This window comes from Trichomonas vaginalis, chromosome IV, assembly GCF_026262505.1.
Source record: "Trichomonas vaginalis G3 chromosome IV, whole genome shotgun sequence".
Taxonomy (NCBI): Eukaryota; Parabasalia; order Trichomonadida; family Trichomonadidae; genus Trichomonas; species Trichomonas vaginalis.
The window spans coordinates 24,903,813-24,927,373 of NC_067206.1; the positions used below are offsets into that span (position 1 = coordinate 24,903,813).

At 32.7% G+C, this 23,561-nt stretch overlaps 13 protein-coding genes across 13 annotated transcripts; 4 read left to right on the forward strand and 9 right to left on the reverse strand.

The window, feature by feature from the left end:
• Positions 1 to 120: 120 nt before the first annotated feature.
• On the reverse strand, positions 121 to 2,068 carry TVAGG3_0163270 (enzyme binding; the record flags this gene model as incomplete). The annotated part of the gene is made up of 1 exon (XM_001318640.1): positions 499 to 2,064. The coding sequence occupies one exon, from the start codon at positions 2,062 to 2,064 to the stop codon at positions 499 to 501; it is 1,566 nt and encodes a 521-aa protein (XP_001318675.1).
• Positions 2,069 to 2,402: 334 nt separating this feature from the next.
• On the reverse strand, positions 2,403 to 3,620 carry TVAGG3_0163280 (Major Facilitator Superfamily (MFS) general substrate transporter family; the record flags this gene model as incomplete). The annotated part of the gene is made up of 1 exon (XM_001318639.1): positions 2,403 to 3,620. One exon carries the CDS (start codon positions 3,618 to 3,620, stop codon positions 2,403 to 2,405), a length of 1,218 nt encoding a protein of 405 aa, XP_001318674.1.
• A 277-nt stretch (positions 3,621 to 3,897) lies between these two features.
• On the reverse strand, positions 3,898 to 4,816 carry TVAGG3_0163290 (uncharacterized protein; the record flags this gene model as incomplete). The annotated part of the gene is made up of 1 exon (XM_001318638.1): positions 3,925 to 4,797. One exon carries the CDS (start codon positions 4,795 to 4,797, stop codon positions 3,925 to 3,927), a length of 873 nt encoding a protein of 290 aa, XP_001318673.1.
• Positions 4,817 to 5,505: 689 nt separating this feature from the next.
• On the forward strand, positions 5,506 to 5,943 carry TVAGG3_0163300 (uncharacterized protein; the record flags this gene model as incomplete). Its single annotated transcript, XM_001318637.1, has 1 exon — positions 5,515 to 5,847. One exon carries the CDS (start codon positions 5,515 to 5,517, stop codon positions 5,845 to 5,847), a length of 333 nt encoding a protein of 110 aa, XP_001318672.1.
• Positions 5,944 to 6,008: 65 nt separating this feature from the next.
• Positions 6,009 to 6,763, reverse strand: TVAGG3_0163310 (protein ubiquitination; the record flags this gene model as incomplete). The annotated part of the gene is made up of 1 exon (XM_001318636.2): positions 6,041 to 6,763. One exon carries the CDS (start codon positions 6,761 to 6,763, stop codon positions 6,041 to 6,043), a length of 723 nt encoding a protein of 240 aa, XP_001318671.1.
• Positions 6,764 to 7,067: 304 nt separating this feature from the next.
• TVAGG3_0163320 (uncharacterized protein) lies at positions 7,068 to 8,194 on the reverse strand (the record flags this gene model as incomplete). Its single annotated transcript, XM_001318635.1, has 1 exon — positions 7,086 to 8,138. One exon carries the CDS (start codon positions 8,136 to 8,138, stop codon positions 7,086 to 7,088), a length of 1,053 nt encoding a protein of 350 aa, XP_001318670.1.
• Positions 8,195 to 9,005: 811 nt separating this feature from the next.
• TVAGG3_0163330 (uncharacterized protein) lies at positions 9,006 to 9,606 on the forward strand (the record flags this gene model as incomplete). Its single annotated transcript, XM_001318634.2, has 1 exon — positions 9,008 to 9,523. One exon carries the CDS (start codon positions 9,008 to 9,010, stop codon positions 9,521 to 9,523), a length of 516 nt encoding a protein of 171 aa, XP_001318669.1.
• Positions 9,607 to 10,034: 428 nt separating this feature from the next.
• Positions 10,035 to 10,652, forward strand: TVAGG3_0163340 (uncharacterized protein; the record flags this gene model as incomplete). The annotated part of the gene is made up of 1 exon (XM_001318633.1): positions 10,035 to 10,652. The coding sequence occupies one exon, from the start codon at positions 10,035 to 10,037 to the stop codon at positions 10,650 to 10,652; it is 618 nt and encodes a 205-aa protein (XP_001318668.1).
• A 215-nt stretch (positions 10,653 to 10,867) lies between these two features.
• On the reverse strand, positions 10,868 to 11,470 carry TVAGG3_0163350 (GTP binding; the record flags this gene model as incomplete). Its single annotated transcript, XM_001318632.1, has 1 exon — positions 10,889 to 11,404. The coding sequence occupies one exon, from the start codon at positions 11,402 to 11,404 to the stop codon at positions 10,889 to 10,891; it is 516 nt and encodes a 171-aa protein (XP_001318667.1).
• Positions 11,471 to 11,562: 92 nt separating this feature from the next.
• On the reverse strand, positions 11,563 to 12,587 carry TVAGG3_0163360 (ankyrin repeat, PH and SEC7 domain containing protein SECG-related family; the record flags this gene model as incomplete). Its single annotated transcript, XM_001318631.2, has 1 exon — positions 11,627 to 12,577. One exon carries the CDS (start codon positions 12,575 to 12,577, stop codon positions 11,627 to 11,629), a length of 951 nt encoding a protein of 316 aa, XP_001318666.1.
• A 763-nt stretch (positions 12,588 to 13,350) lies between these two features.
• TVAGG3_0163370 (F-box only protein family) lies at positions 13,351 to 17,511 on the forward strand (the record flags this gene model as incomplete). Its single annotated transcript, XM_001318630.1, has 1 exon — positions 13,351 to 17,511. One exon carries the CDS (start codon positions 13,351 to 13,353, stop codon positions 17,509 to 17,511), a length of 4,161 nt encoding a protein of 1,386 aa, XP_001318665.1.
• Positions 17,512 to 17,536: 25 nt separating this feature from the next.
• On the reverse strand, positions 17,537 to 20,077 carry TVAGG3_0163380 (ribonuclease inhibitor domain-containing protein; the record flags this gene model as incomplete). The annotated part of the gene is made up of 1 exon (XM_051225058.1): positions 17,624 to 20,077. The coding sequence occupies one exon, from the start codon at positions 20,075 to 20,077 to the stop codon at positions 17,624 to 17,626; it is 2,454 nt and encodes an 817-aa protein (XP_051110044.1).
• A 476-nt stretch (positions 20,078 to 20,553) lies between these two features.
• TVAGG3_0163390 (uncharacterized protein) lies at positions 20,554 to 23,479 on the reverse strand (the record flags this gene model as incomplete). The annotated part of the gene is made up of 1 exon (XM_001318629.1): positions 20,565 to 23,417. One exon carries the CDS (start codon positions 23,415 to 23,417, stop codon positions 20,565 to 20,567), a length of 2,853 nt encoding a protein of 950 aa, XP_001318664.1.
• Between the last annotated feature and the right edge of the window lie 82 nt (positions 23,480 to 23,561).

The following is a 23,561-nucleotide window of genomic DNA, read 5'->3' on the forward strand; positions in this document are numbered from 1 at the left end:
ATCTAAGTCTGAGAAACTTGTTCAAATCACTTAGAACAAATTATTCATCTGATTGGATAATACTATGCACAAATTGCACCTGAATCTCAAATACTCAGAGAATTAGAATATCTACACACGGAAAATATGAAAAAGTTTAAAGAAAATTCAAATCTAACTCTTAATATTAATAAATATCAGCCAGAATTTATGATAATATACTTTGTAAGTCATAGATAGCTTATTCTATTGAACCCATCATCGTAGATATAAGTCTTGATTAAAATTTTTTCCAAGTTATAGCAAAAGGATGTTAGGCAATTTGGAATAGCAGAACATCTAAGAGCGTAGTTAGGAGATAATAAATGGACAACTTCCTAGCAACTCTGAGATTTGATCATCTCATAGCTCCTCCAATTTAGATGACATCAGCCTGAAATTTTAGCACTACATATTCATTATATAAAATATGGTGAAAATGTTCTATTTTATATACAAACAAACAAAATATTTAACGAATTAATTTTGGTCGTCGTTTGGATCTCTATATTTTGTGAAGTAACCAATTTTATCCTTATCTGCGTGTTTCTTGAGTGATTCCACGATGTCATCATCTTCAGGTTTATCAACAGCACCGAGTTCTTCGAGTTCTTTCTGCAAAGGATGAGTTGCAATTCTTCCTTTGAAACCTTCTCCCCAAAGAGGAGCAACAGGGAGTTGTTTTGCTCTCTTTTCTCTTTTCTCGACTGGAGCAAATGGGAACCAGAAACCGTGAATGACTCTTTCTGTTTCTGGATCGACGAATTTCGGTATCAAAGCACCTATGACTGCATCATCGGTGTCTTTCTTGAATACAACACCGTTTTCTAGTGCTCTCAATGCTCCTTTCTTTGATAAATCTTTATCAAACAAAATTCGACAAATTCCATCGCTACAACCAGCGTAAATTTGGTTTGTTGATTCATGCCATTGCAAAGCATTAACACCAACATTTGATGGCATCAAAACTTCATCCTTTAGATCGCCAGATAAAGTGGAAACAATTTTAATTGATCCACCTTTTTTCGAAGTTTTTAGAACTGATTCGCCAACTAAAAGATTTTCGCCATTTGGTGAGAAACATATGGATTGGCCGCGTGAATCACTAAGGATATTCCATAATGGTTCATTTATGTTCCTGATATCCCATAATTGGACACCTTTGTTAGTTAATTCACGAGTACAAACGTGATTTCCATCAGGACTAATAGCAATCGAGCCGCAGACATTGGGAAGAGGTATCTGCATCGATGCTTGACGTGAATTACCTGAATTGTCATATAATGAAAGAGTTTGGTCGTTGGATGAAACAAATACGGCATTTCCATCATTGGTCCAGCGCATTGCGTAGCCAGGGAACCTTATGCCGCCTTGTTTTCCTAATCTGTATATCATAACTTGCTCTTCCATGTGGTCGACCTTCCAAAAACGTAATGTGCCATCTTGAGAACAAGTTGCAAGCTCATCGGTAGATCCAGGACGAAATTGGAGCCCAGTAACTGCGGCTGTATGTCCGTAAGTATGAGTTGTGTCGTAAATATACATGTCTCCTCGTCGAGATTCATATTTTTTAAGTCCTTTTGGATCAAAGATACGAATAATAGGAGATCCGGATGCTGCTGCTATAAGTGTTTGATCTACGTTTGTATCGATGTCGGATATACTGTAATTTTCGTCTAATTCGATTCTAATTTGACATCTTACTCCATTTGCTTTCATTGATGATAAATCAAAGTAAAAAATGGTACTATTTTCTCCTCCTGTATAAAACTTAAAGCCAGTATCATTAACTTTGAGAGAAGTAATTGGTTTTTCATTTTGACCAACTTGAAATTCTTGAGTAACAGGAAAAGGAGGTGGTGTAGCCCTTTTAGGTGGCATTGGACCTATTTCTTTTAAAATTCTTTTCGTTCCTTCGTAAGGAACACAAATTTCGTCTCTATTTTCTCTAAACAATGCATTTTTTGGCTTGGTGTTATCATTTGTTAGACCACTGGCCCCATTTTTTCCAAATGAAACAGGAACGAAATTGTTATTTTGTTCCATTATGAAATTATAAAATTATAAAAAAATATGACAAAATAGAGTTTTAAAGAAGCAAAATCATAAACTACGAAAATTCTATATATAAAATATAGAATTTTTGATCTATCAAAGTAAATTATTTTCATCACATTAATTATCAAGTTTTATGAGAACAAATATGCATTACAATGGCTTGTTTTCACTTTTAATTGTTGTTCATTTGCTTTAGATGGCTATTTGGTGTAAAATGATGGATTTTGGATTGAAATTTGTTCATTTTCAAAAGAAAACATGTTTAGTTATAAAAAACAATTCTAAGTATAGTTTATTATTAATAATATTTCCGATAAAACATGATATTAAAGAAGATTTTGCTGTAATTCGTCGACGGCTGGATCATTACCTTTATACAAGTGCGCGATCGACGAAATCAATGTTAAAAGTGCAGATCCAATGCAAATTTTCACATTTGTCTTAACATCAAAACTGAAAAGTTTGTATGAAAGATATGTGAACGCAACAGCGATTACTGTATTCTCTATGGGTGTATTTCCGATATGATCCAATGCCAAACGGCCAATTTTTGTCAAAATTGTTCCGACCATTAATAAAATGAAAACTAATGGTTTTGAATCAAAGGAAATATGTATTACAAGGGATATAATGGTAAGCAGTAGCATTGAACCAATTAAAATGTAAACTGCTTTATTATTAATATCAAAGAATGAAACTACTGTTTCTGCGAGGTATGTCATAATAAGAGTGATAGCAAATAAGTATTCGAGTGGAATTACGCATTCTGAGCGTGTAATATATTGCTGAATTCGTGGTGTGAAGTAAGTTTCTAAAATTGTAAAGAATAAGATAATTGCTACACCAGAAACGCCTGGTTTCGATTGCTGATGTCTGAATGGATATGGTTTCTTCTTAATTGTAATCAGAGAAGAAGGAATTATTACTAAACAAATAATGGTTCCAATGAAAAAGATTTGCTTGTCTTCGTAGTATGTTTTGAGATACTTGCTAACAAATGCTAATACTGTTGTCATTAAAACATGTACAGCTGAAACAACAGCGTTGAAAAATGCATCTGATGTTTTTTCATGAGAACCTTCACCGAGCTTCCAATCACTCATTGCGTATGAGAATGCTTCTCTTGCCATTGCTATTGCAACTTGAGCAACACAAAGTGTATCAAAATGCTTTTTTGTTCTTAATAATGTAGCTATTGATGCAAGTGCACCAGCACCAATAAGAAGAGGTGCTACACCTGTCATTTTGATAACACGTAATGGAATAAATTTAACTATTGCTTTGATAATTAATGGAGCTGCAAAAATTGATGTCATTTCTTCAGGAGTCAAATTGGAATCTAACATACGTTGGAAAATATATGGTTCTGTTATCATTATGCCGACATTAAGGGCATAATAAAGGAAACAATATCTGACTATCGCTTTCCATTGATCAGGGCCTTTTCCTTTTGGCATAGATATGATCCTTGCAACTTTAAATAATAGAGTGAAGACTGTCCCAACAATAAATGTCGCAAAAACTACTGTGTTCAAGGACGACATCTTCTGAAGTTTACAAAATTGCGTTTCGGATGTAAAATTGGTTGCAATTTAAACTAACATTGTTATAAAATAAAAATATTTTAATTCGTTTTGCTCAGATTCCAATAAAATTTTATATCAAGAAATCAAGCTCATTTAAACTGTGGGTTAGGAATGATCGAACGCCTAAAGCATAGGCAAAATGACAAATACACTGTATAAACAGCTTCATTTATGAAATTTCATTCGATAAAATTATTAATTTTTTGAAAAAAGTAGTACAATATATTGAAATTAAATCATTTACAAATTAGACAAATGCAATTTAATATCTTGGGCTAAGTGGTGACATATAAGCGCCAGGAGCTACAGGAGATCTTGGTGATCTAGGAGAACGTGGTGATTTTGAGCTTGGACTAGGTGATTTTCTTGGAGAAAGCTGAGAAATAATAAGTTTTTTATCATTCATTGAAATATCACGAGATGTAGCAACATTTTGAATTGATTTAGAAGGAGACATAGCAATTCCGATCTTTTCTTGTGATTTAACAACAGAACGATCAATCTTGCCTTGTCCTTCAATAATTTTAATATCGTTGAGTAATTGGTTGTAGAGGCCATCAAGCATGGATTCATGTCTTGCAATCATATTGATCATGTGTTGTTTGTAATGGTTATCTATTTCTTTGCACTCGTTCTTGAGAATATTGTCTGTATTTTCTTGTACGTTGTTTCTTAAGGTTTTGGCTTCATCAAAACACTTGCAATTAGCCAATACCTTAGATGTATAAAGAAGGCTTTCAACCTTTTGATTTCCAAGCTGTTCTGCACGATCATGAGAAGAAATCCATTCACTTCTGAGCTGTTCTATTTCTTCCAACTGAGCAGCCTTCATCTGGAGAAAACGATTTTTGTAATCTTTAACTAATTTCGAAAGCTTGGTATCAATCTCCAATTCGATCTGAATAATGCTTTTCTCGGCATCTTGATGATATCCTTCGATCAAGGATTGATTTCTTGCCAAGGCTCCATCAACTTGACGCTGTATTTCTTCCGAATTATCATTGTTTAATGAAGCTTGGAGTTTTCCAGCTTCTTCAAAATTCAATTCTGATATGGCGTGATCTATTTCAATATTTATATCATCTTCACCAGCGAAATCAACAAAAGAAGCGTTTGGTGTATAATCCTGTGTCATTTATTTATTTTTTTTTATTGACCGTTTTGCTCAAAATAAAACATCTCGTTTCTTTTCATATTTATATGCATTTCTTTCTAATACAATAAAAGAATCTCAATTAATGAATTGTTTATATTTTACACCAAAATTTGAAATTTCTAAATCACCTTATGTGTTTTATTGCAAGTAATAGTACTTTATAACATGAAATCACTGAAATAAAGCAAAATTGGTCGATTTAGAATCATGTTTTATTGAATTCCAATCCAATTACCATGAATATAAAATAAAGCATATTGAAATGATAACCAAATAATATTTTGCCAATACATAGATATTGGGACTGCTAGATTTTTGTCAATGGTGTTCTATCAATCAAAAACTACGAATTAAATCTACTTGAATTGAGGGCAATAAAATCTATTTTTTGAGGATATAAATCTAATTGCATTCAGGGTCAATACACAAGCAATACACCCTACTTCATGTATATGAATATATCTCTAAGTATTTTCTTATTATGCTCATTCAATGAAAAGATACATCCAATCTAAGCACCCTCAAAAATGAGTGATTTCACAAAAGTTAGAGATGATGTATATAAAGCCTAAATTATATGTATTCTACCGTATTCATGTCAGAGGTACTCACAAACATCTTAAATGGTTCTAATGAGAAGAAATAATGCATGACTTTTGAAGAACTCAAATAATTTTGTCACTTTTCAAAATCAAAATGAGCCAACTAAAAACTATTAAGCAATTTCAAAACGGCGAATTTGAAATTGCGATATCAGTGTATGATACAGATGCTGTCGTTATCATTCACAACGGAATTCCAGGAGTTGGAACAATTATCAAAACTGAAAAAACAGACGGATATGTTGATACAGATGTTATGATTGGCTTAGAAAATCAAATGTTCGAATTATTATGCATTGAATTGACGAAAGGATTGAAATTTGATTCAATAGTATTCATTTTGTCCTTTAAGCCAGAAAAATTGCAAAACTTAGCTGACGTTCGTGCATTTCTTGATGAATTTACAAAGAATATCAATCAAAAATGAATAATATAATATTTTCAAAATATATTTCTACTTTTATTGAAATACACCATACAAGTAGTCATACACTCAGTACTTGATGCTCTTATTATTAACTATTAGGACATATTTTGTAATAAAATTTTCATTCTTATTTAAATTTTAAATTTTCATAGAAATAAGATATCAAATATTTATTAATAACATTCTAACCAAGTCAGTCATCTAATAAAACTGAAAGTTCTGGGAATTCCTTCTTTAATTGATCTTTATTAATAGTACCTTTATCAGAAGACTTATTTAAGGCGTCTTTGAGGTCTGAGATATCATTACCCTCCATTGTATAGTCTCCTATGAATTTACTAATTTTTTGAAGTTTTTCACGTGTATTGAGTTTGGATGATTTCAATGCTAAAGAAAATGTTTTAACATCTAATATTTGTGATAATTTTTCTAAGTCTGTAAATTCGCCAATATTTTCTCCAATTAATTCGGCCAAAAACTCAAGAGTACGAGAGAGTTCTTCGTTAAAGCAAAAATCACAGTAGTCAAGAATATCTTCTGTTTTGATTTTTTCACGAATTAATTTTTGTAAGCTTTCGTTTAATACTAAAACTCCATAATATAAGGATATCTCGTACAGTCGTAAAAGGTCTTTGTTATCATCGTTATATTGAATTTTGCCGTCGTACATCCAGTTGATAACTCTTCTAAGGAGCTTTCCTGGATTTTTTGTAATAGGTACTTTGCCTGTTGCAGATTCTTCCATTTGTGCTGTAAATATATTGAGGAAAAATGATGAAGAATTTGCAAGAATTAATTTGTGCGCTTTAATTGGAGGCTCGCCATCATCCAAGATAATTTCACAGTCAGAAATTATCGAATTATCAAGGAATTCAGAAAAGTTAAATATAGGGGCGTAACATGGTTTTTGAATCATTCCAAAATAATGAAAATTAGATTCAAAAGAATTGATAATTTGTCTCTTATTCAAACACATGAAATATTCAATCTGAATTTTTTCCAATTTTTTTCTTCCATCAAAAATAATTAACTTAGATCGTCCATTTGGATAGAATAATATGAAATCCATAAATAGTCATAATTGAATATAAGACAAAAAGTTTGGAATTTTGAACATTGGAAAAAAATTATTCTTCATCTTTCAGTATTATTTAACAATTTTCTTAATTCTATATTAATTAAATGGGGAAAAATATTGGTTGATTAAAAAGATTTATTAAATAAAAATAAGTTTAAATTTATTTAGAAACGAACATATCAGGAGCTTTCTTTGACAATTCAATAACTTCCTTCTTCCTTTCTTCTACTATTTGTGAAATGTCCAACTCGATGAAGTCGATATTTCCATCTTCATCAGTTATAATTTCAAATTCACCGGAATTTGTAAGGGCATGAATTGCACTGTCGGTGTATTTACCAAGAACATCAGAAATATATACGATTTGAACAGATTTACATGTTTGAGCAAAATCACGAAGAACTCTAATAGAGTATTGGTGTCTGATAGGTTCAGCTAAAAAGGAAGCTTCTTTTGGAATTTTCAAACTGGCAACATTGTGGTCGAATTCCCAAAATTGTAAAAATTCTTGATCTGTTGCAACATCTTTGGCACAGAGGGTGTCAAATGATCTCTTAGAATCTCCTGCTAAGAATAAGGAAAGAGATAAGTAATTATTCGCAGATTTTTTGATATCATAAGAATCGCGGGCATAGTGAATTGTTTGCATGAAATATTGGGCAGCCACATCGAATTCTGAAAGATAGAGTCCGTTTTTGCCCATGTAGAAGAGTATTAAAGCTGAAATTCTTAAATCTTTTGGAAGAGTATATGTATCTCTAGTAGGATGATTAGATGCGATGCATAATGCTAAGTGTAGTACAGCGTACATATGTGGTTCCTTTTCATTAAGAATTGTTTTAAGTTTTGGATTTTCATATAATTCTTCAGCTTTATTCAAATGTGATGCAGCCTCAACAAGTTGGAATGCAAAGTTGAATTTAATTTTATCATGGAATTTATTGGTTTCTTCTAAAATTGATAATGCATATTCGTAAGTATGTTTGTATGAATATGAAGGTGGGATTGATAACAAGTATAAAGCTTTCAATATTTTTGCTTCTGCGTCTTTCGCAGCTGATATTTTTTGTAGGAAAGTTTTTATAAATTCATCCTTTTTTGCGTATTCTTTAATTGATAATATCAAATTGTAACGATCTTGTAATTTTTCTTCTGATATGGAGTCTAATGGTATTGTTTTCCATTGCTTACTGTTCTCTTTTTCTCCTGACATAAAAAAAAATTAGAATTACCAAAAAGTGACAATTCTGAAAATTATGACTAATTCTACCTTTCAATGTAATTCTTAAATGAGAGTTTGAAAGATGAGCTTGTTTCGCATCATATGGATTTTGTGACATTATCAGAGAATGAACATTGCAGAGAATTCAATTTTGTATTCAATGAATTATTATACATGCAATATTTTGTTAATTTAAATCAAAAATATGATATTATTGCGTATCAAAAATCATTTCTCTTATGAACATTTTCTCTTTCAATGTGCTTATACCCTTAGTATATATAGAACAGGTTATACTGACCTTCATTTTGCAGCAGAGAATAATAATATAAAAACAGAATTTGAGGAAATACATCATCTTTATGCAGCAATACATAATTAAAAAGATAGTTCAGAACATCTTTTTCATATGGCTTTAATACTATGAAATTTCTTCTGACGTATGAAAGTTATAAACAACAATAATTATTGCATTGGCAAAATTTCATTTTGTGCATTAAAAAATAAGAGGAGATAAACTACCTATTTTTATATAACATGGTATTGATATAAATTTATAATGATTTTATCCTTGATTCATATAACTCCCACTCATTAATGGAAATCAATGGGGAAAAATGCTCAATTTTTAGAAACCAGTCAAAATTAAAGATATAGATAATTGAAAACTGCTTATTATTAAGTCTTAGGGTGAAATTACAAAAATTTTGAGATTTCAAATTTTATAGATTGAGCCTTTATGTTTTGTATTCATTTAGAAAACACATATGCAGATTGTATATTTTACATCAACATAGATAAAAGTATAATTGAATACTGATCGTCTTCCCCTGAAAACGGTTTTGACGAACATGATTCAAATGTTCTATTTGTTCTTAGCAGCAGCGCGCTCAGTAAATATTACAGAGCTTACCTATACAGAGTTTGTAGAAAGTTATATCACTAATTCATCACACACATTTGCAAACAGAACAAAACCAATTTATTTCTGTGCTAAGCAGCCGTTCGATACAAACTGCGCTCATGATAACGTCAGTCATCTTGTCCGCGTCGTTGCTAACTGGGCTGAATATGAAAAGATCAAGCAAGCAATTATTCCAAGCACAGAAAATGTTACATCAGAAAATGTTACATCAGAAAATTGTACAGGAAATTTTACATTAAAGAATGTCGTCTACGTAGAACTCATTCAGAGAAAGCCAAAGCCAGGAATCTCTCTTGTTGGTAACTTCTGGTTCCCATTCTTCTCTTGCATGCTCGGCGGTTTGTCCCTCCTTGCCGCATACTACTTATGGTGCGGCGACGATTATGTTAACCAACCAGAAAACTCCCTTATCTTCGCTACAGAAGGACAGAAGTTAGTTTCTGGCAAGTAATTCTTTCTTTTTTTTTAAATGATTTATTTCTTTTCTTTTCATTAGGCAAGATTTTACCATTCATTGGACAAAATAAAGTTAACTATTTATTTAAAGTATTTGTGTTTTTTTGACAACAAAACAAAAGGGCGATCTTATAATTCGAGAAATTAGGCTTTAATTGCTATCTAGTTGGTCAATATAAGGCATCCTAAGGTTGCTTATTTAACTTCTCCGTATTACATTATGGATTTAGCATCTTTGAACAATTCCAAAAAGCCATATCCTTCATTTTCAAATAGTTTTAATGGGAAATTTTGTATGATTAGAATAATTGTCATTCAGATCCAGATAGTTTTATATATTGCAGTTTTTTTGGTGAGAGAGAAAAAAAGTAAAAATGAAAATAGAAGAGTGTGCAATGTGTATAGAGCTTCTTGAAAAGATATTATCAGAGCCATTAGGCGAAGGATTGCAGCTCTATATGAAACAATTTAATTTCGAGGTTCCTTTCTTTAAAGATTTTTTTGAAATGCGAGAAAAGCTAAGTCACAACAAATTCTCAACTCCAACAGATTTTATTAACACATTTAATAAATGCATTAACCAGATTTTGCAAAACGTCGATGAAACGTCCGAAATGAAATACTGTATTCAATACTTGAGAGACAGAGTTTCAAGCGAATTTAAGATTTTTGATAAAGGCAATACAGAAAAATGGACAAAAGCTACAAAATCTCTCATCGAAAACATCAAATTAGTGGTACCTCAAATTCCTGATGATGTTAAAGCAACAGACCAAATTTTCAAGATTTCTCATGATAGCCCATCCTTTTCAGTACCAAATCCTGATCCTGCAAAAGAACACCTTAAAATGGATCAATTTGATGTTAGCTTTATTGGCAGACAAATTAGCTGTCTTAAAAGAGATGAAGATGCTTATGATATTATTCAGGTCATTTGTACTCATAATCCAGAATTTATTGCCGATGATAACGGAGACGTTGTATTTGATTTAAACAAGTGCTCTCCATATACTCTTAACTTGATTCAAAATCTACTTGCAACTATGCCAAAAGATAATTCAATTAATAATGGTTTACTCAATGCAAGTAGTACAAATGATGTTACTGAATTTGTTCAATTATAACATATAGATCTTGTTGTGTGTATTTTGACTGATTTTTAAGTCGGTTGTTTGTTAATAAATAATTTTTATATTATCATAAATATTTTCAGAATTTCAAAATCAGATAATTGTATAGCTTAAATTCCCTTCATGCAAATACTGGAAATATGAAAGTAAAAAAAAAATGAAATTTTTCAATGAATATAATGATTCTTTAACATGCTACAAGACAATTGAAGACAAGTACATAACAATTTTTATTTGGATAGATCTGAAAGCCAGTGGAAAATTTCACTTAAGCCAACTCCAACAACAGAGCTGGTTTCTAGGAAGGATAAGCGAGATGGATTTGGAACACGGTCAAATCCGATAATATCATCAATTACATTGAATCTAATGCAGTCAGGTACATCGCATTTACTTAAAACAATCATAATTGGCTTATTTTCTGTAACATGGCTTTGAAGAACTTCATTTAGCCAAACTATATTTGTAGCTGTTTTTGTCAAATCAGCAGAATCAAAAACATAAACTATTGCCTTTGCTGTGCGAGCATTTGATTCCCACTGTTGAATACTATCACCAGAAAGCTCTTTGAAAACGAAGCTATCACGATGATACTTGAAATTTTGTGTATCAATTCCTTCTGTTGGGTTAGTTGATGGAATTTCATCAAATGGAGTTAACCTTCTTTGGTCTGTAAGAATTTGGAGTCTCTTGATAAGCAATGTTTTTCCACATGATTTTGCTCCTACAAAGAGAATTTCAGTCATTCAAAAATTAACGTGTAAAATTTGATTTACAAAAAAAAAACTCAAAGGTCTGAAAAATGATGAGAATCTACCAACAAAATAAAAACTTCCAGAAGCAATAAACGATATGAGAAGACAGGATACAATATGCATGTTGCATCAAACGAAAAAAGAAAGATATAAAATGTAGTTTGTTTTACTTATTATGATGTAAAAAAACATTTATAATTATGAACAAATAAATCAAATTGATGATAAATATTTTCTCACAGAGCCTGAAGCAACATCGAGGGCAGATTTTCCGTCATAATTCTTTGCTTCCTTATCAGCTCCAACAGAGATAAGATATTTAACAACTTCAAGTTTTCCATTCCATGATGCATAAATTAGAGAAGTCCAACCATTTTTATCCTTTGCTTTTATATTAGCTCCAACAGAGAGAAGATATTCAACAATTTCAAGTTGACCATTTCTTGATACCCAAATGAGTGGCGTCCATCCATTCTTATCTATTGCTTCCATATTAGCTCCAACAGAGATAAGATATTTAACAACTTCATATTTATCATACTGACATGCCACAATAAGTGGAAAATTTCCTTCTTTATCTTTTGCTTCTTTATTAGCTCCAACAGAGATAAGATATTTAACAGTTTCGAGATTGCCAGCTCTTGATGCCCAAATGAGTGGAGTAGATCCATCATAACCATGCGCTTCTTTATCAGCTCCAACAGAGATAAGATATTTTACAACTTCAAAATGACCATTTTCTGATGCCAAAACGAGTGGAGTAGATCTATGTTTTTTATCCTTTGCTTCTTTATCAGCTCCAACAGAGATAAGATATTTTACAACTTCAAGATGACCGCTTTCTGATGCACAAGCGAGTGGAGTAGATCCGCCATTATCCTTTGCTTCTTTATCAGCACCAACAGATATGAGATATTCAACAACTTCAAGATGGCCGTTTCTTGATGCATAAATGAGCGGAGTTCCATCATACGAGTTTGCTTCTTTATCAGCCCCATTACAGATAAGATAATTAACAAATTCAACATGACCATTTTCTGAAGCAATTTTAAGTAGACTATCTAAAGATTTTATTTCTTCATAGCTTTCATGCTCTAATAGTGATTTAAAAAGTTCGAGATTTCCTTCTTCGCAGGCTTTAGTAATGGGATCTTTTGAATGCATGAAAAAAAAGACTAGTCTAAAAAATAATAATAAACGTACTTGTTTCGAATGAACCAGTAAATACTAAACAATGATGTAAAGATTTTATGATTATTTTATGCATGTATTGTAGCATAAATCCTCAAAAAATGAACGTAGGCTTATAACTCTAATTTCAATCTTAATTTTTCCAAAATAAATATCGAGCAGTGCTTTGGATACATTTCATTTATTTTTCCAACGAAAGACTACCTCATATCTATTATAAAAAATAGAAATCTTTAAACATGAACTATTTGAAATGATATACTGTATACGAGCGTATGTTTGTGAGATAGAAATAATGTTTCTTTCATTTAATCCCATGATTCATCAAATTTAACTCAAATCACTTGAAAGTATGCATATCAGGATGGTATCTCTTAGATTTCACACAAATAAATAGTTTCTAAACCAAAGTCATGTAACTTGTTATTATGGGTTCCTATCCTATATTGATCTAATATCATAAATTTACTGATATTAACCTTTCAACTTTTGAAAATAATGAGTTTTCCTATAGTACTATTTGGTGTTGTATTAAACTCAAATAAATAAGTATGATTATGGATAAAATAAAAAATATAACGTGGGAAACGCATGCACTCGCAAGATATATGAATTCATTTGAGAGAAACATTGCATATGTTCGGGACTTATGCTGTTTGGTGCAAAATCAAATCGTAAAATATGAAAATCTTACATTTTTGAATCAAAAAGTAATTTTTTTTTTCTCACTTCAATTTAAATTTTAGATGCAAACTAATTCTGGAAATATTGGTTTCCCAGGGTTACCTCCACCTATGGGTCTCCCACTACCTCCAGATAATAATGGTTTTCCCCCTCCACCGCAATTACCAACAGGAAATTTGAATTCAGGAATAACCTTACTACCACCTCCTCCAATGCCTGGTATGCCACCACTTCCTCCTTCAGCGACAGCGAGTTCAAGCTCAAACTATATGAGTAGTGGTACACTTCCTCCATTTCAGCAAGTTTCGAGTGGCGATTCAGGAATGGTACTACCACCATTTGTTGGCCTTTCATCAGGTGGTTCGAATGGTAATTTGCCACCTTTTCCAGGACCAACAAATACAATGCCGCCGACAAGTCCAGGCTCTGGCTTAAGTTCAGGACAATTACCAATGATCAATTCTTCATCACAATCGGGATTTTTATTACCTCCTCTTCCAGGACAAACTGGATCAGCATTATATCAATCATCATCTCAGTCATTATTACCTAGCCCACCAGCAACAGATTCGAAATCTTTAAATTCGAAAGAAAAATCAGAAAAATCAGAAAAAGTAGATTCTTCGGACTATGATTATGATTATAGCAGCTCAGAATCAGATAAAAAGAAAACTACACCTCCAAAAGCCCAGAATACCCCTCCTGGCTTTCCATTACCACCTCAACTCTCCCCTAAAGAACAAAATACAAATCAAACGCCACCAATACCTTCATTTGGCGCTGCAGCCTTACCACCCATGCCACAATCCAACGATTATGGTCAACCCAACTCAATGTTTAAGCCAAATCCCCCTCCTTTCCCAAGTGGCGGATTACCACCGATGCCACCTCCTCCATCACAAGAATTACCATCCAAACCAGTACAGCCGCCATTCCCAAGTGGTGGATTACCTCCAATGCCACCTCCAACTAGTCAAGATAACATATCGAAACCAATTCCTCCATTTTCTGCCGGCGGAATGGCTCCTCTTCCATCTCCAACATCTGATTCATCATCTAAACCTAATCCCCCACCTTTCTCTTCAGGTAGACCCTCAGCAACAATTTCTCCCTCTGCAAAACAACCATTTGCCTCTGGCGAAGGAAATACACGACCATCATTACCACCATTTGCATCAGGCATTGCTCGTAACACTGCACCATTAGATCTGGGACCTCCTCCAAAGCCAACACCCCCTCCTTTTGCATATGATTCCAGGTCCGGCCAAAACCTTCCTTCTTTACCTCCTATGCCTGGATCTGCTCCTGTTACACCTACAGCCGACAGCCGCTTCAACTCTCCTTTCGCAGCTCTTCCAAAGAACACGAGTTCTAACATGAACAATTCACAAAGAGATCCATCAAGGAAAGATTCACTTCCTCCTTTCGCAGGTCTAAATATGATGCCTGTAGAAAATAGACCAAGACAAAGTGAATCACAAATTGTTAACACATCCAAACAAAGCAGTTCAAGTAGTGATGAAGAAATGCAAGAACAAGAACATGAAGATTTGACTAATTTACAATCAGTAGGAATTGCAAATTATACATCAACATTTAATGGTCCATTACCATTACAAGTCAATCCAGATCAATCTGTTCCTATTGCTCCTATTTTGCAGCAGTATCCAAGAAAGGAAACATCGATCATGTCATCAGGAAAAGTGTTTAATAATCAGCCGAATTCGAAGAACGCGAAGAATGATGATTTCGAGTCAGTCATTTCCAGTTTCACTGGAATAACAAATACTATATTACAGCCTCCAACAATCGGAATGAGCCAAATGAACTATGTACCAAGGAATTTCACTTTAGAACAAGTTTCCGGACCAGAAGGAATCGAAATTCCTAAGACAGAACTATATGTCAGTCCTTATTCACCGATGAATCAAACGAACAAGATCGAGTTGATGCCTCCTCCCGATGAAACAATGATCTTTGGATTCACAGGTCCTGTTGTCCGTGCAAATGTTTTATCAGCAGCTGCAGGACAAGTCTGTGCAATTCCCGGCCAAATCACATCATATGATAATGAACCACCACCTTTTTATCATCCTTTTGTTGCGAATGTCATCAACTTGCCTCCAATCACTCCTCACACACCAGTAAGAGGTGCAAGATACTCTCCGAACATGGGCTCAATACAATCATTCATCGACCAGCAGCCTCCTCTTTCCATCATCGAAATTCCTGCAGGAAGATACAACGAGAGTTTATTCATCAGGAAATCATTGTTCATAAGAGGTGCCGGTGTTGAGTTCTACTCAACAGGAGACATCTGTTTGAATGTCTCTGCACCTGAAGTGTTCATTGAAGGAATTAAGTTCGTTAACCAGCCATCAGGAAAAGAATCAATGGTTCAGAACTGCGCGTTCATTGCTAAATCATGTGCTTTCATTGGCGGAACAAACGCTGCATTGAGTTTCAATGGAAAATCATATGCAACAATTGATCATTGCCAGTTCTCTGATGCAGGATTCGGAATAAATATGATGAGAACAAGTTGTTTATCAATTTATTCCTCAGAAATTCACAATATGTCAGGACCTGCAATTTACGCTTCAGAGCAAACACGTCTTCACGCTGAGAACTGCAATATAAGGAAGGTTGGCCAAGGTATCAATCTCTCCAAACAAGCAATTGCATCTATTATTAAATGCAATATACAAGACGTGAAAGATATCGGTATAGATTTGGTGACAAACAAATCCGATATTTACATTGCAGATACAAAAATCACTTACTGTGGTAAAGCAGGATTATACATGAGACAATCATCGCGTGCAACAATTGCTGGCTGTGAATTTATGGGCAGAGTTGCAATTCTTATGGAGCTCAATTCTCGTTTGATTTCTTTCAAGAACAAATTCACAGGAACATCTGCAGCAAATCAAATGATTGGTATCAAAACAAAAGCGAGATTCTACTCAAACGATGACACTTTCACAGGTACATCTCAATTTTCTATTGTTGCAAATGGATATTGTTACCTCAGAGGCAGCAATTTCACAGCAATAGAAGGAAATGCAGTTATTGTTGATCATGGAGAGTCTACATTTATTAACTGTTTGTTCACTTCGATCAGTAAAACTAGTATCAGAATACAGAATGGAAAGATCAAGTGTTATACAAGCAGATTCACTAAATCAGGAGGTCCAATGCTCGCTTTAATTAAAGCAGAAGGATTCATAAAACACTCATCATTCTCTGCCTGCAGTGGATCATCCATAATGATGAGTTTCGCGAACGATTTATTGTTGGAAGATATCGAAGTCACTGGATCTGCAAACTGCGCAATGGAACTTGATAATTCATCACCGAAAGCTGTTGATTGTCAATTCAGAAACAATGCAGAAAATGGTGTATTTGTTGAGAAGAATTGCAATCCAACATTCGAGTTCTGCGTCTTCTCTGAGAACAGGAAAAATGGAATTACCATCATTAATCATTGCAACGCAACATTTGTTAATTGCCTTGTTAATGGTAATGAATCTCATGGTTTGGCGTTGAATAGTGATTGCACATTAGTTTCTACGACATTCTCAGATAACTCTAAATACAACATGCAAATCGATGGCGGAAATATCACAATGACATTGTGCAATTTCAAGAAATCAGAGACAAATATAGTCATCTCGTCGCAACAAGCGAATGTCGACATGAAACACTGCGTTGTACAAGACGCAACTGATGGTTTGGTCGTTCAAGAAGGAGCAAGAATCAGCATGGTTCAGACACAGGCTATGAAATTTAGTCACGCATGTTTGACTGTTCAAAAGGGTTCTTTCGCAACATTGAACGGCTGCACGTTCAGCAGTACACAAGGACCAGGTAATGTCTTGGCAACTTATGATGCAACAATTAACTGCACTGGAGGTTTGGTCACTAAATCTCAGTGCGGATTCAATATCTCAAAGAACTCGAGGTTGAACATCGATGGCACTAAAATCTGCAACTGCACACAAGGAATTGCTAGCACTAGTTGCATTGTTAATGTCATGGAAGCTGAGATAATTGAGAACAAGGATGGAATGAGATTGATCAATTCATCTGGATCTGTAAAGAAGTGCAACATCAGTGGAAACAATGGCTACGGTATTGTTCTCGAAAAATGCAACGACAATGTAGTTATGGAGATGAACTCGTTCAATATCAACAAACAAGATAACATTCAAGTAAAATAAAAAATAAACATTTATTATTTATTTTGGAAATTCCATTTAGTAAATTTTTAATCAAACAAAATTTTGTTCATTTTTTTTATTCAACAAATTTCAATAAACAAAATAAAAAAAATCATTCGTCAGCTTCTGACTTTATTTCTTCTTCTTGTGGAGCGTTTTCTGTTTCTTGATTTTCTTCTTTAGGTGTCTCCGCAATTGTTTCTTCTTTTATTTCTTCTTCTTTTGGTTTTTCTTCTTCTAAAACTTCTTTCTTTTCTTCTTCTGTTGCTTCAATTGTTTCTTCTTGTTTTGGAGTTTCTTCTTCAGCTTCAACTTGTTCTTTCAATTCCTCTTCTTGTTTTGGAGCTGTTGTTCCTTCCTCTGCATCTTCATTTGATTTTTCTGCAGATGTTTCTGTAGTTTGAGCATCTTCTTCCTTTTCTTCTGTAGGAACTACTGCTGTATCAGTAGTCTTTTCTTCTTCGACTGGTTTTTCCTCTATGGTTTCTTCTTTCTTTTCTTCTTCGACTGGTTTTTCTCCAGTAATTTCTTGATGTTCTTCCTCTTTAATATCTTCTTTCTTTTCTTCATTTTCAGTTGGTTTTTCTTCCTTCTTCTCCTCTTCTTCTTCAGGATTCTCTACTGGTTCTTCTTTCTTTTCCTCATTTTTAACTTCTTCTTCATTTTCTGTTTGTTTCTCAACTGTTTCTTCTTCTTTCTTTTCTTCTTCTGCAGACTTCTCTACTTCTTCCTCATTCTTTTCATTATCTTTAACTTCCTCATTTTCAGCTTGTTTCTTCACTACTTCCTCTTCTTTCTTTTCCTCATTTTCTACTGTTTCTTCTTTCTTATCTACTTGCTCTTCTTTAATTTCTTCCTCTTCTTCTGTAGACTTCTCGGTCATATCTTCTTTAACTTCTTCTTCATTTTGTTTCTCATCTGTTTCTTCTTTCTTTTCCTCAGCTTTATTATTTTCTTCTTTAATTTCTTCAACCTTTTCTTTGATTTCCTCTTCTTCTGCATGTTTTTCACCTACTTCTTCTTTCTTTTCCTCATCTTTATCATTTTCAATTTGTTTCTCAACTGTTTCTTCTTTCTTTTCTTCCTCTTCTTCTGCAGAATTCTCAAGAATCTCTTGATTCTTTTCATCACTTTCTACTGTTTCTTCTTTCTTTTCTTCATTTTTAGCTTGATTCTCAATTGTTTCTTCTTCTTTCTTCTCCTCTTCTTCCTCTGGAGATTTTTCAACTGTTTCTTCTTTCTTTTCTTCATTCTTTTCCTCTTCTTCTTCGTTCTGTTTCTCTTCTAAGTCTGAGAGGTCGTCACGAAGAATTGGATCGTCATTCTTTGGTTTCTTTGGTGAAGGGAAGAAGTGAAGTTCACGGCGGAACTGTCTTTCCTTCTCTTCGATGTCGACACCTTCTTCCTCCATCACAATCGACTTCAGAACTGGAGAAAGTGGTGCAATCATGTGGAATTCTTCGTAATTTGACTTGACTGGACTTGTAACGCGGAGTGGGATCTTGGACTTAGCTTTGGTGCTCTTTCTGGCTGCTTCGATGGCTTTCTGTGGGCTGGCGAGGAAAGATGCCGCTTTAAAAATTTCGGCAACAGATTTATTAGTGTCAATGAGCTCTGCTGCCTCTGCAACTGCTGGTGTTATTTCTGTAGTGTCGAGTTCTGATGCCTCATCGTAGTTTTGTCCTTGTTTTGGTGTAGATAATAAATCAAGATCGCTGTTTTCGGCCAAACGGCTTTCCATCATCGTAGTAATTTCCATGTGAGTCTCGCGACGCTTCTGTGGAGAGTTGTAGAGATCATTTGCCTTAAGATAATCTTTTGGAGAAAGATGTCTTGTAAAAGCCTTTTCAAATGGGCTCATCTCTTGGGGAACTTCTGGTTGATTGAATTTGGATGGAGAAAGATAAGGTGCATAATCAATTTTCTTCGGAGATGTCATGATTTCGTCAACAACAACTGTTTTATTGTCCAATCCCATCTCGGACTTGACTTCATTAACTTGCTTAGCAAATTCAGTAATAATTGCTGTTGTTTGTTCAACTTTAATTGTTGAAATATCTGACTTTTCGCCATTTTCTGGATCGATTTCTATTTCTGTTTCACCTCTGGTGAGAACTAGTGGATCTAATGATTTAATTGTATAGCCATCGTATAAATACTTTTGTATCAAAGGTAAATATTTTTCTCCTTGTTTTCTCTCTTCATTTGAAACAGATTCGGCATCAATACTTTTAATATTTGTTCCAATAGTGCATAAAAGCATTAATCTGTAATAAGGAAGTTTTGTAATTGGTGAATCATCTAAAGAAATATATTCGAGGTTAGGATGAAGAGGCGCTGATTGAACATTTTGAATTAATGTATTTCTAGCATCAATGCTTGCAAGTTTACTAAAACGTTCTAAGAGTGTAAAGTCTTTTACTGTTGAATTTGAAATATCAATATGGACAGAACTCAATGGGATGTAAGCCATTTTGATAGTACGACGTTTTACTTCTTGTGGCTTCACTACTGGTGACTTTTCCCCAGGACGTGCAAATAATCTTGTTGGAGTTTTCACTTTCATTTCGATGATTTCAATTTTAGCCGTTTATTAATTAAACATTTTAGAAATTTTTTATTCTTGGGTTATTTGCAAATAGATAGTCTAACGCGAAATTGGTTCATACATGGAATTTCTATTTTAAAGAACGATATTCGACAGAGAGCTCCATTTACAACATTTTTTTGGATCAAATAATTGATTATCATGCATTTGAACTATATGCAATATATATTAGTCCATATAAATGCATTCTACAATTGAAATTTCCTAATGGGCTCTTTTGATGATGAGATATAAACGCTTAAATTGCCCAAAAAATTGAGAGGTGTAAATTTATAAGTTCTTGCATTCTACCTCCATAAACATAAACATTCTACATTATCCAAACATTCTACCTCCATAAAAATTTCATTTACTCAAGTAGATGTCCTTATCCAAACTAGATTTATTAATAACAATATACTCGATTATCGTTAATTAAAAAAAAATATACAGAACAATTGTTTATTTAGATATTAAAATGATTCAAACAAGCATAAGAAGATCCAGAATCTATCATTGATTTGATTGCATACTTTGTTGGTGTATAGGATACAGGGAAATCTTTGTAAGTTAACTGTGAATTCTTTTCCAAAAAGTGGCAATGAGAAATTAAATAAAGAATCAATTCATTATCTTTTGCAATATGTTTCAATTTGCTAATAAAGAATCTCTTATTCATTATTTCGCCTCTGAAGAAGATATGTGGTGGTGATTGCCTCCATTCTTTAATTTTATTTGTAAAATTTTGATAAATATTCAATACTTTACAATAATCGTTGAATTTTTTGACAAATTCCTCAAAACCTTCCAAAAACATATTTGAATCGAAGAAATCAAACACAACAATAGGAGCAGAAGCCAAAGCAGAAAATATAGAATAAGAAACAACACGTTTTGAGTTCGAATTTTGCACAGAAATCCTCATCAAAATCTTATTTTCGATGTTTCCAATTTTATCTAATTCCTCTTGTTTGCATGATATAGATACTGATGATTCCAATTTATCTATTGTTTTAAATCCTTCAATTTCAATTCTCTTGCCTTGTAAATCAACAAAAGTGACAGGAGACGACTTTTCTTCACAAAAATATCTTGTCAAAATCATTTTCGGAAACTTTTTCTTGACATCAAAAATGAACTGTTCGTAAGGAATGTCTTGGAAAATAAAATCTTCCAAATTGAACCAAAATTGAGTTCCATTAAATAATTCATAGAATATCTTTTCTCCTTTCAATGCACATTGATTTTGATGAGTTGTTTTTTCATCTATTTTCTCTAAAAAATCTTGTAAATTTGACTGATTTTGTAAATCTGTCACTTTTTGTAAATTTTCAAAATCAATTTCATCATTTTTCAAAAATAGTTTAGTTATTTCATGATTCTTCAGTAACTCGTTATTGTGTTCAGCTGCATAGTTTCTGAACTTTGATAATCTTGTTATTCTGTCTATTAGTTCATGGAAATTTATAAATTTTTCATTTGATTTTTCAATTTTTTTGTTTTCCATTTTTATTGAAGTATTTCCAAGATTTATCAAATAGTTTGAGTACAACAAGTAGCTCTTCACTTTATGATCATTCATTATCAGAAAAATAACATTGTCTTTCCCATCAAATTCGAATGAATAATCAGTAATTTCGTTTTGAAATTTTGATTTGGCAAAAACTGTCAAATTTTGTCTTCCAAAATTCATTCTTGGAGGTAATATTTCGTCAACATTAGATCGAACGAACATTGTAATGACTCTGGAGTTCAATTCTGTATCATTGTAGTCATAACTTGAGTCATCATCCATTTGAGAAACAACTAAATATCCGTCGTTTGCTTTATAAACAGAAAAACCTCTGAAATTCATTTGCGGCAAGTAATCTATATGTTTCTTGTGACCAATTTGTAAATTTACCAACTCATTTCTGATTTGTGGAAAATATTTTCGATTTTTAATGGATTTTTCTGGTTGTTTGAGAGTTATTTCTATTGTATAGTTAGGTAAAAGCATAATTGATTGAATAGATATTGAATTATGAATTGAATTTTTATTTGTCAGAAAATTGTATCTTCTTGCAAAGAGTTCACAGATAAAATCGTCATCTTTGAGTTTATCTGCCATTTTTATGTACTTTTCTTCCAATTTTGTTTTGAATGCAATGTCGGATTTTTCAATTTTGTCAATAAATTGAATATAATTGTAGTAACATTCATTTTCAGATCCAACTATATCAAACCATTTTGAAATCATTGCGTTTATTTCATTGTTTGAGTTTTGTTCATTTATTATCATTGTTTTAATGAAATCTCCTGTTTTATGTTGTTCAAATAAGATACTTGTCATTTTGTTTTTGTCTTTGACTTCTTTCTTCCAGATATTATAGAAATATCCAATGATTTTCAAAGGAATTTGAGTTGTGTTGAATAATATTCCATATTCTGAGAAATTGATATTAAATCTTGGATCAATATATGTATTACGCTCTATAAAATCATAAAAACTGAATAAATCAGAAAAATATAAATTTGAATTTTGAATTATTTCTGTTTTAACTGAAATTTGTGATTTCTTTGCCTCAGCTTGACTTGTATCTTTAAATGATATTGGTCCTGATGGAAAAAGATCAAGAAAATATTCAATGATCTTACAACTGAAAAAATTATCAAAAGAGAACTGTGGAATAACTAACTTTAAGATGATTTCGTTTGCATTTTTGTCTTCAAGATAAATTGTTGGTTTTTTCGTTTGATCTGAAGTATATTCAATGTTTTTCTGTATTTTAAATAGTTTTGAACTTGTGTCAGTAAATTTTCGAATTATATCTAATGAATACTCATAGTTTGGAACAACTTTTTCTCTATCAATATCGAATGAAATTAATTTTATTGATTTTGGGATATCTGAATGAATGAACTCTTTCAATTGTTGAGTGATCATTACGTGGTTTGAGTTTCCTAAAGGAATATATGTTTGTTTGGATACCAAAAAAATACTTTCCTTATTTTTGTCATTACACTTAAAAGCATTGATCTTATAGTTGTCAAATGTATAAACATAAGAGAAATTGTTCATAAAATAATCTAATAACATAATTTCAGATTGAAATTGTGAAAAACAATATACATTTGGTTTTATGATAATACCAAGAAGCTGCAACATTCTGTTTATTATTGAAAACATCTCTGGATCATGGTTATTCGATAATTTATCAAATATTGAAATATCAAGAGGAACTTGAAAGTTATTCCAGTATTGAGTAACAATTGTGAGCATTTTAGAGGCAATGGTTGTATCAGAATAGTCAATATGATCAATAACAGGAAGTTCCATCAAATATAAAATCCAAGTTCGTGGTTTTTTTTTCCTCTGACAGAAAAAAAAAATCGATTCATCTTGGATTGAAGATGATAAGATCTTTAGTATAAAACATACATCACATAAGCTGATATCTAGTATCGTTTCCATCTCAAAGAA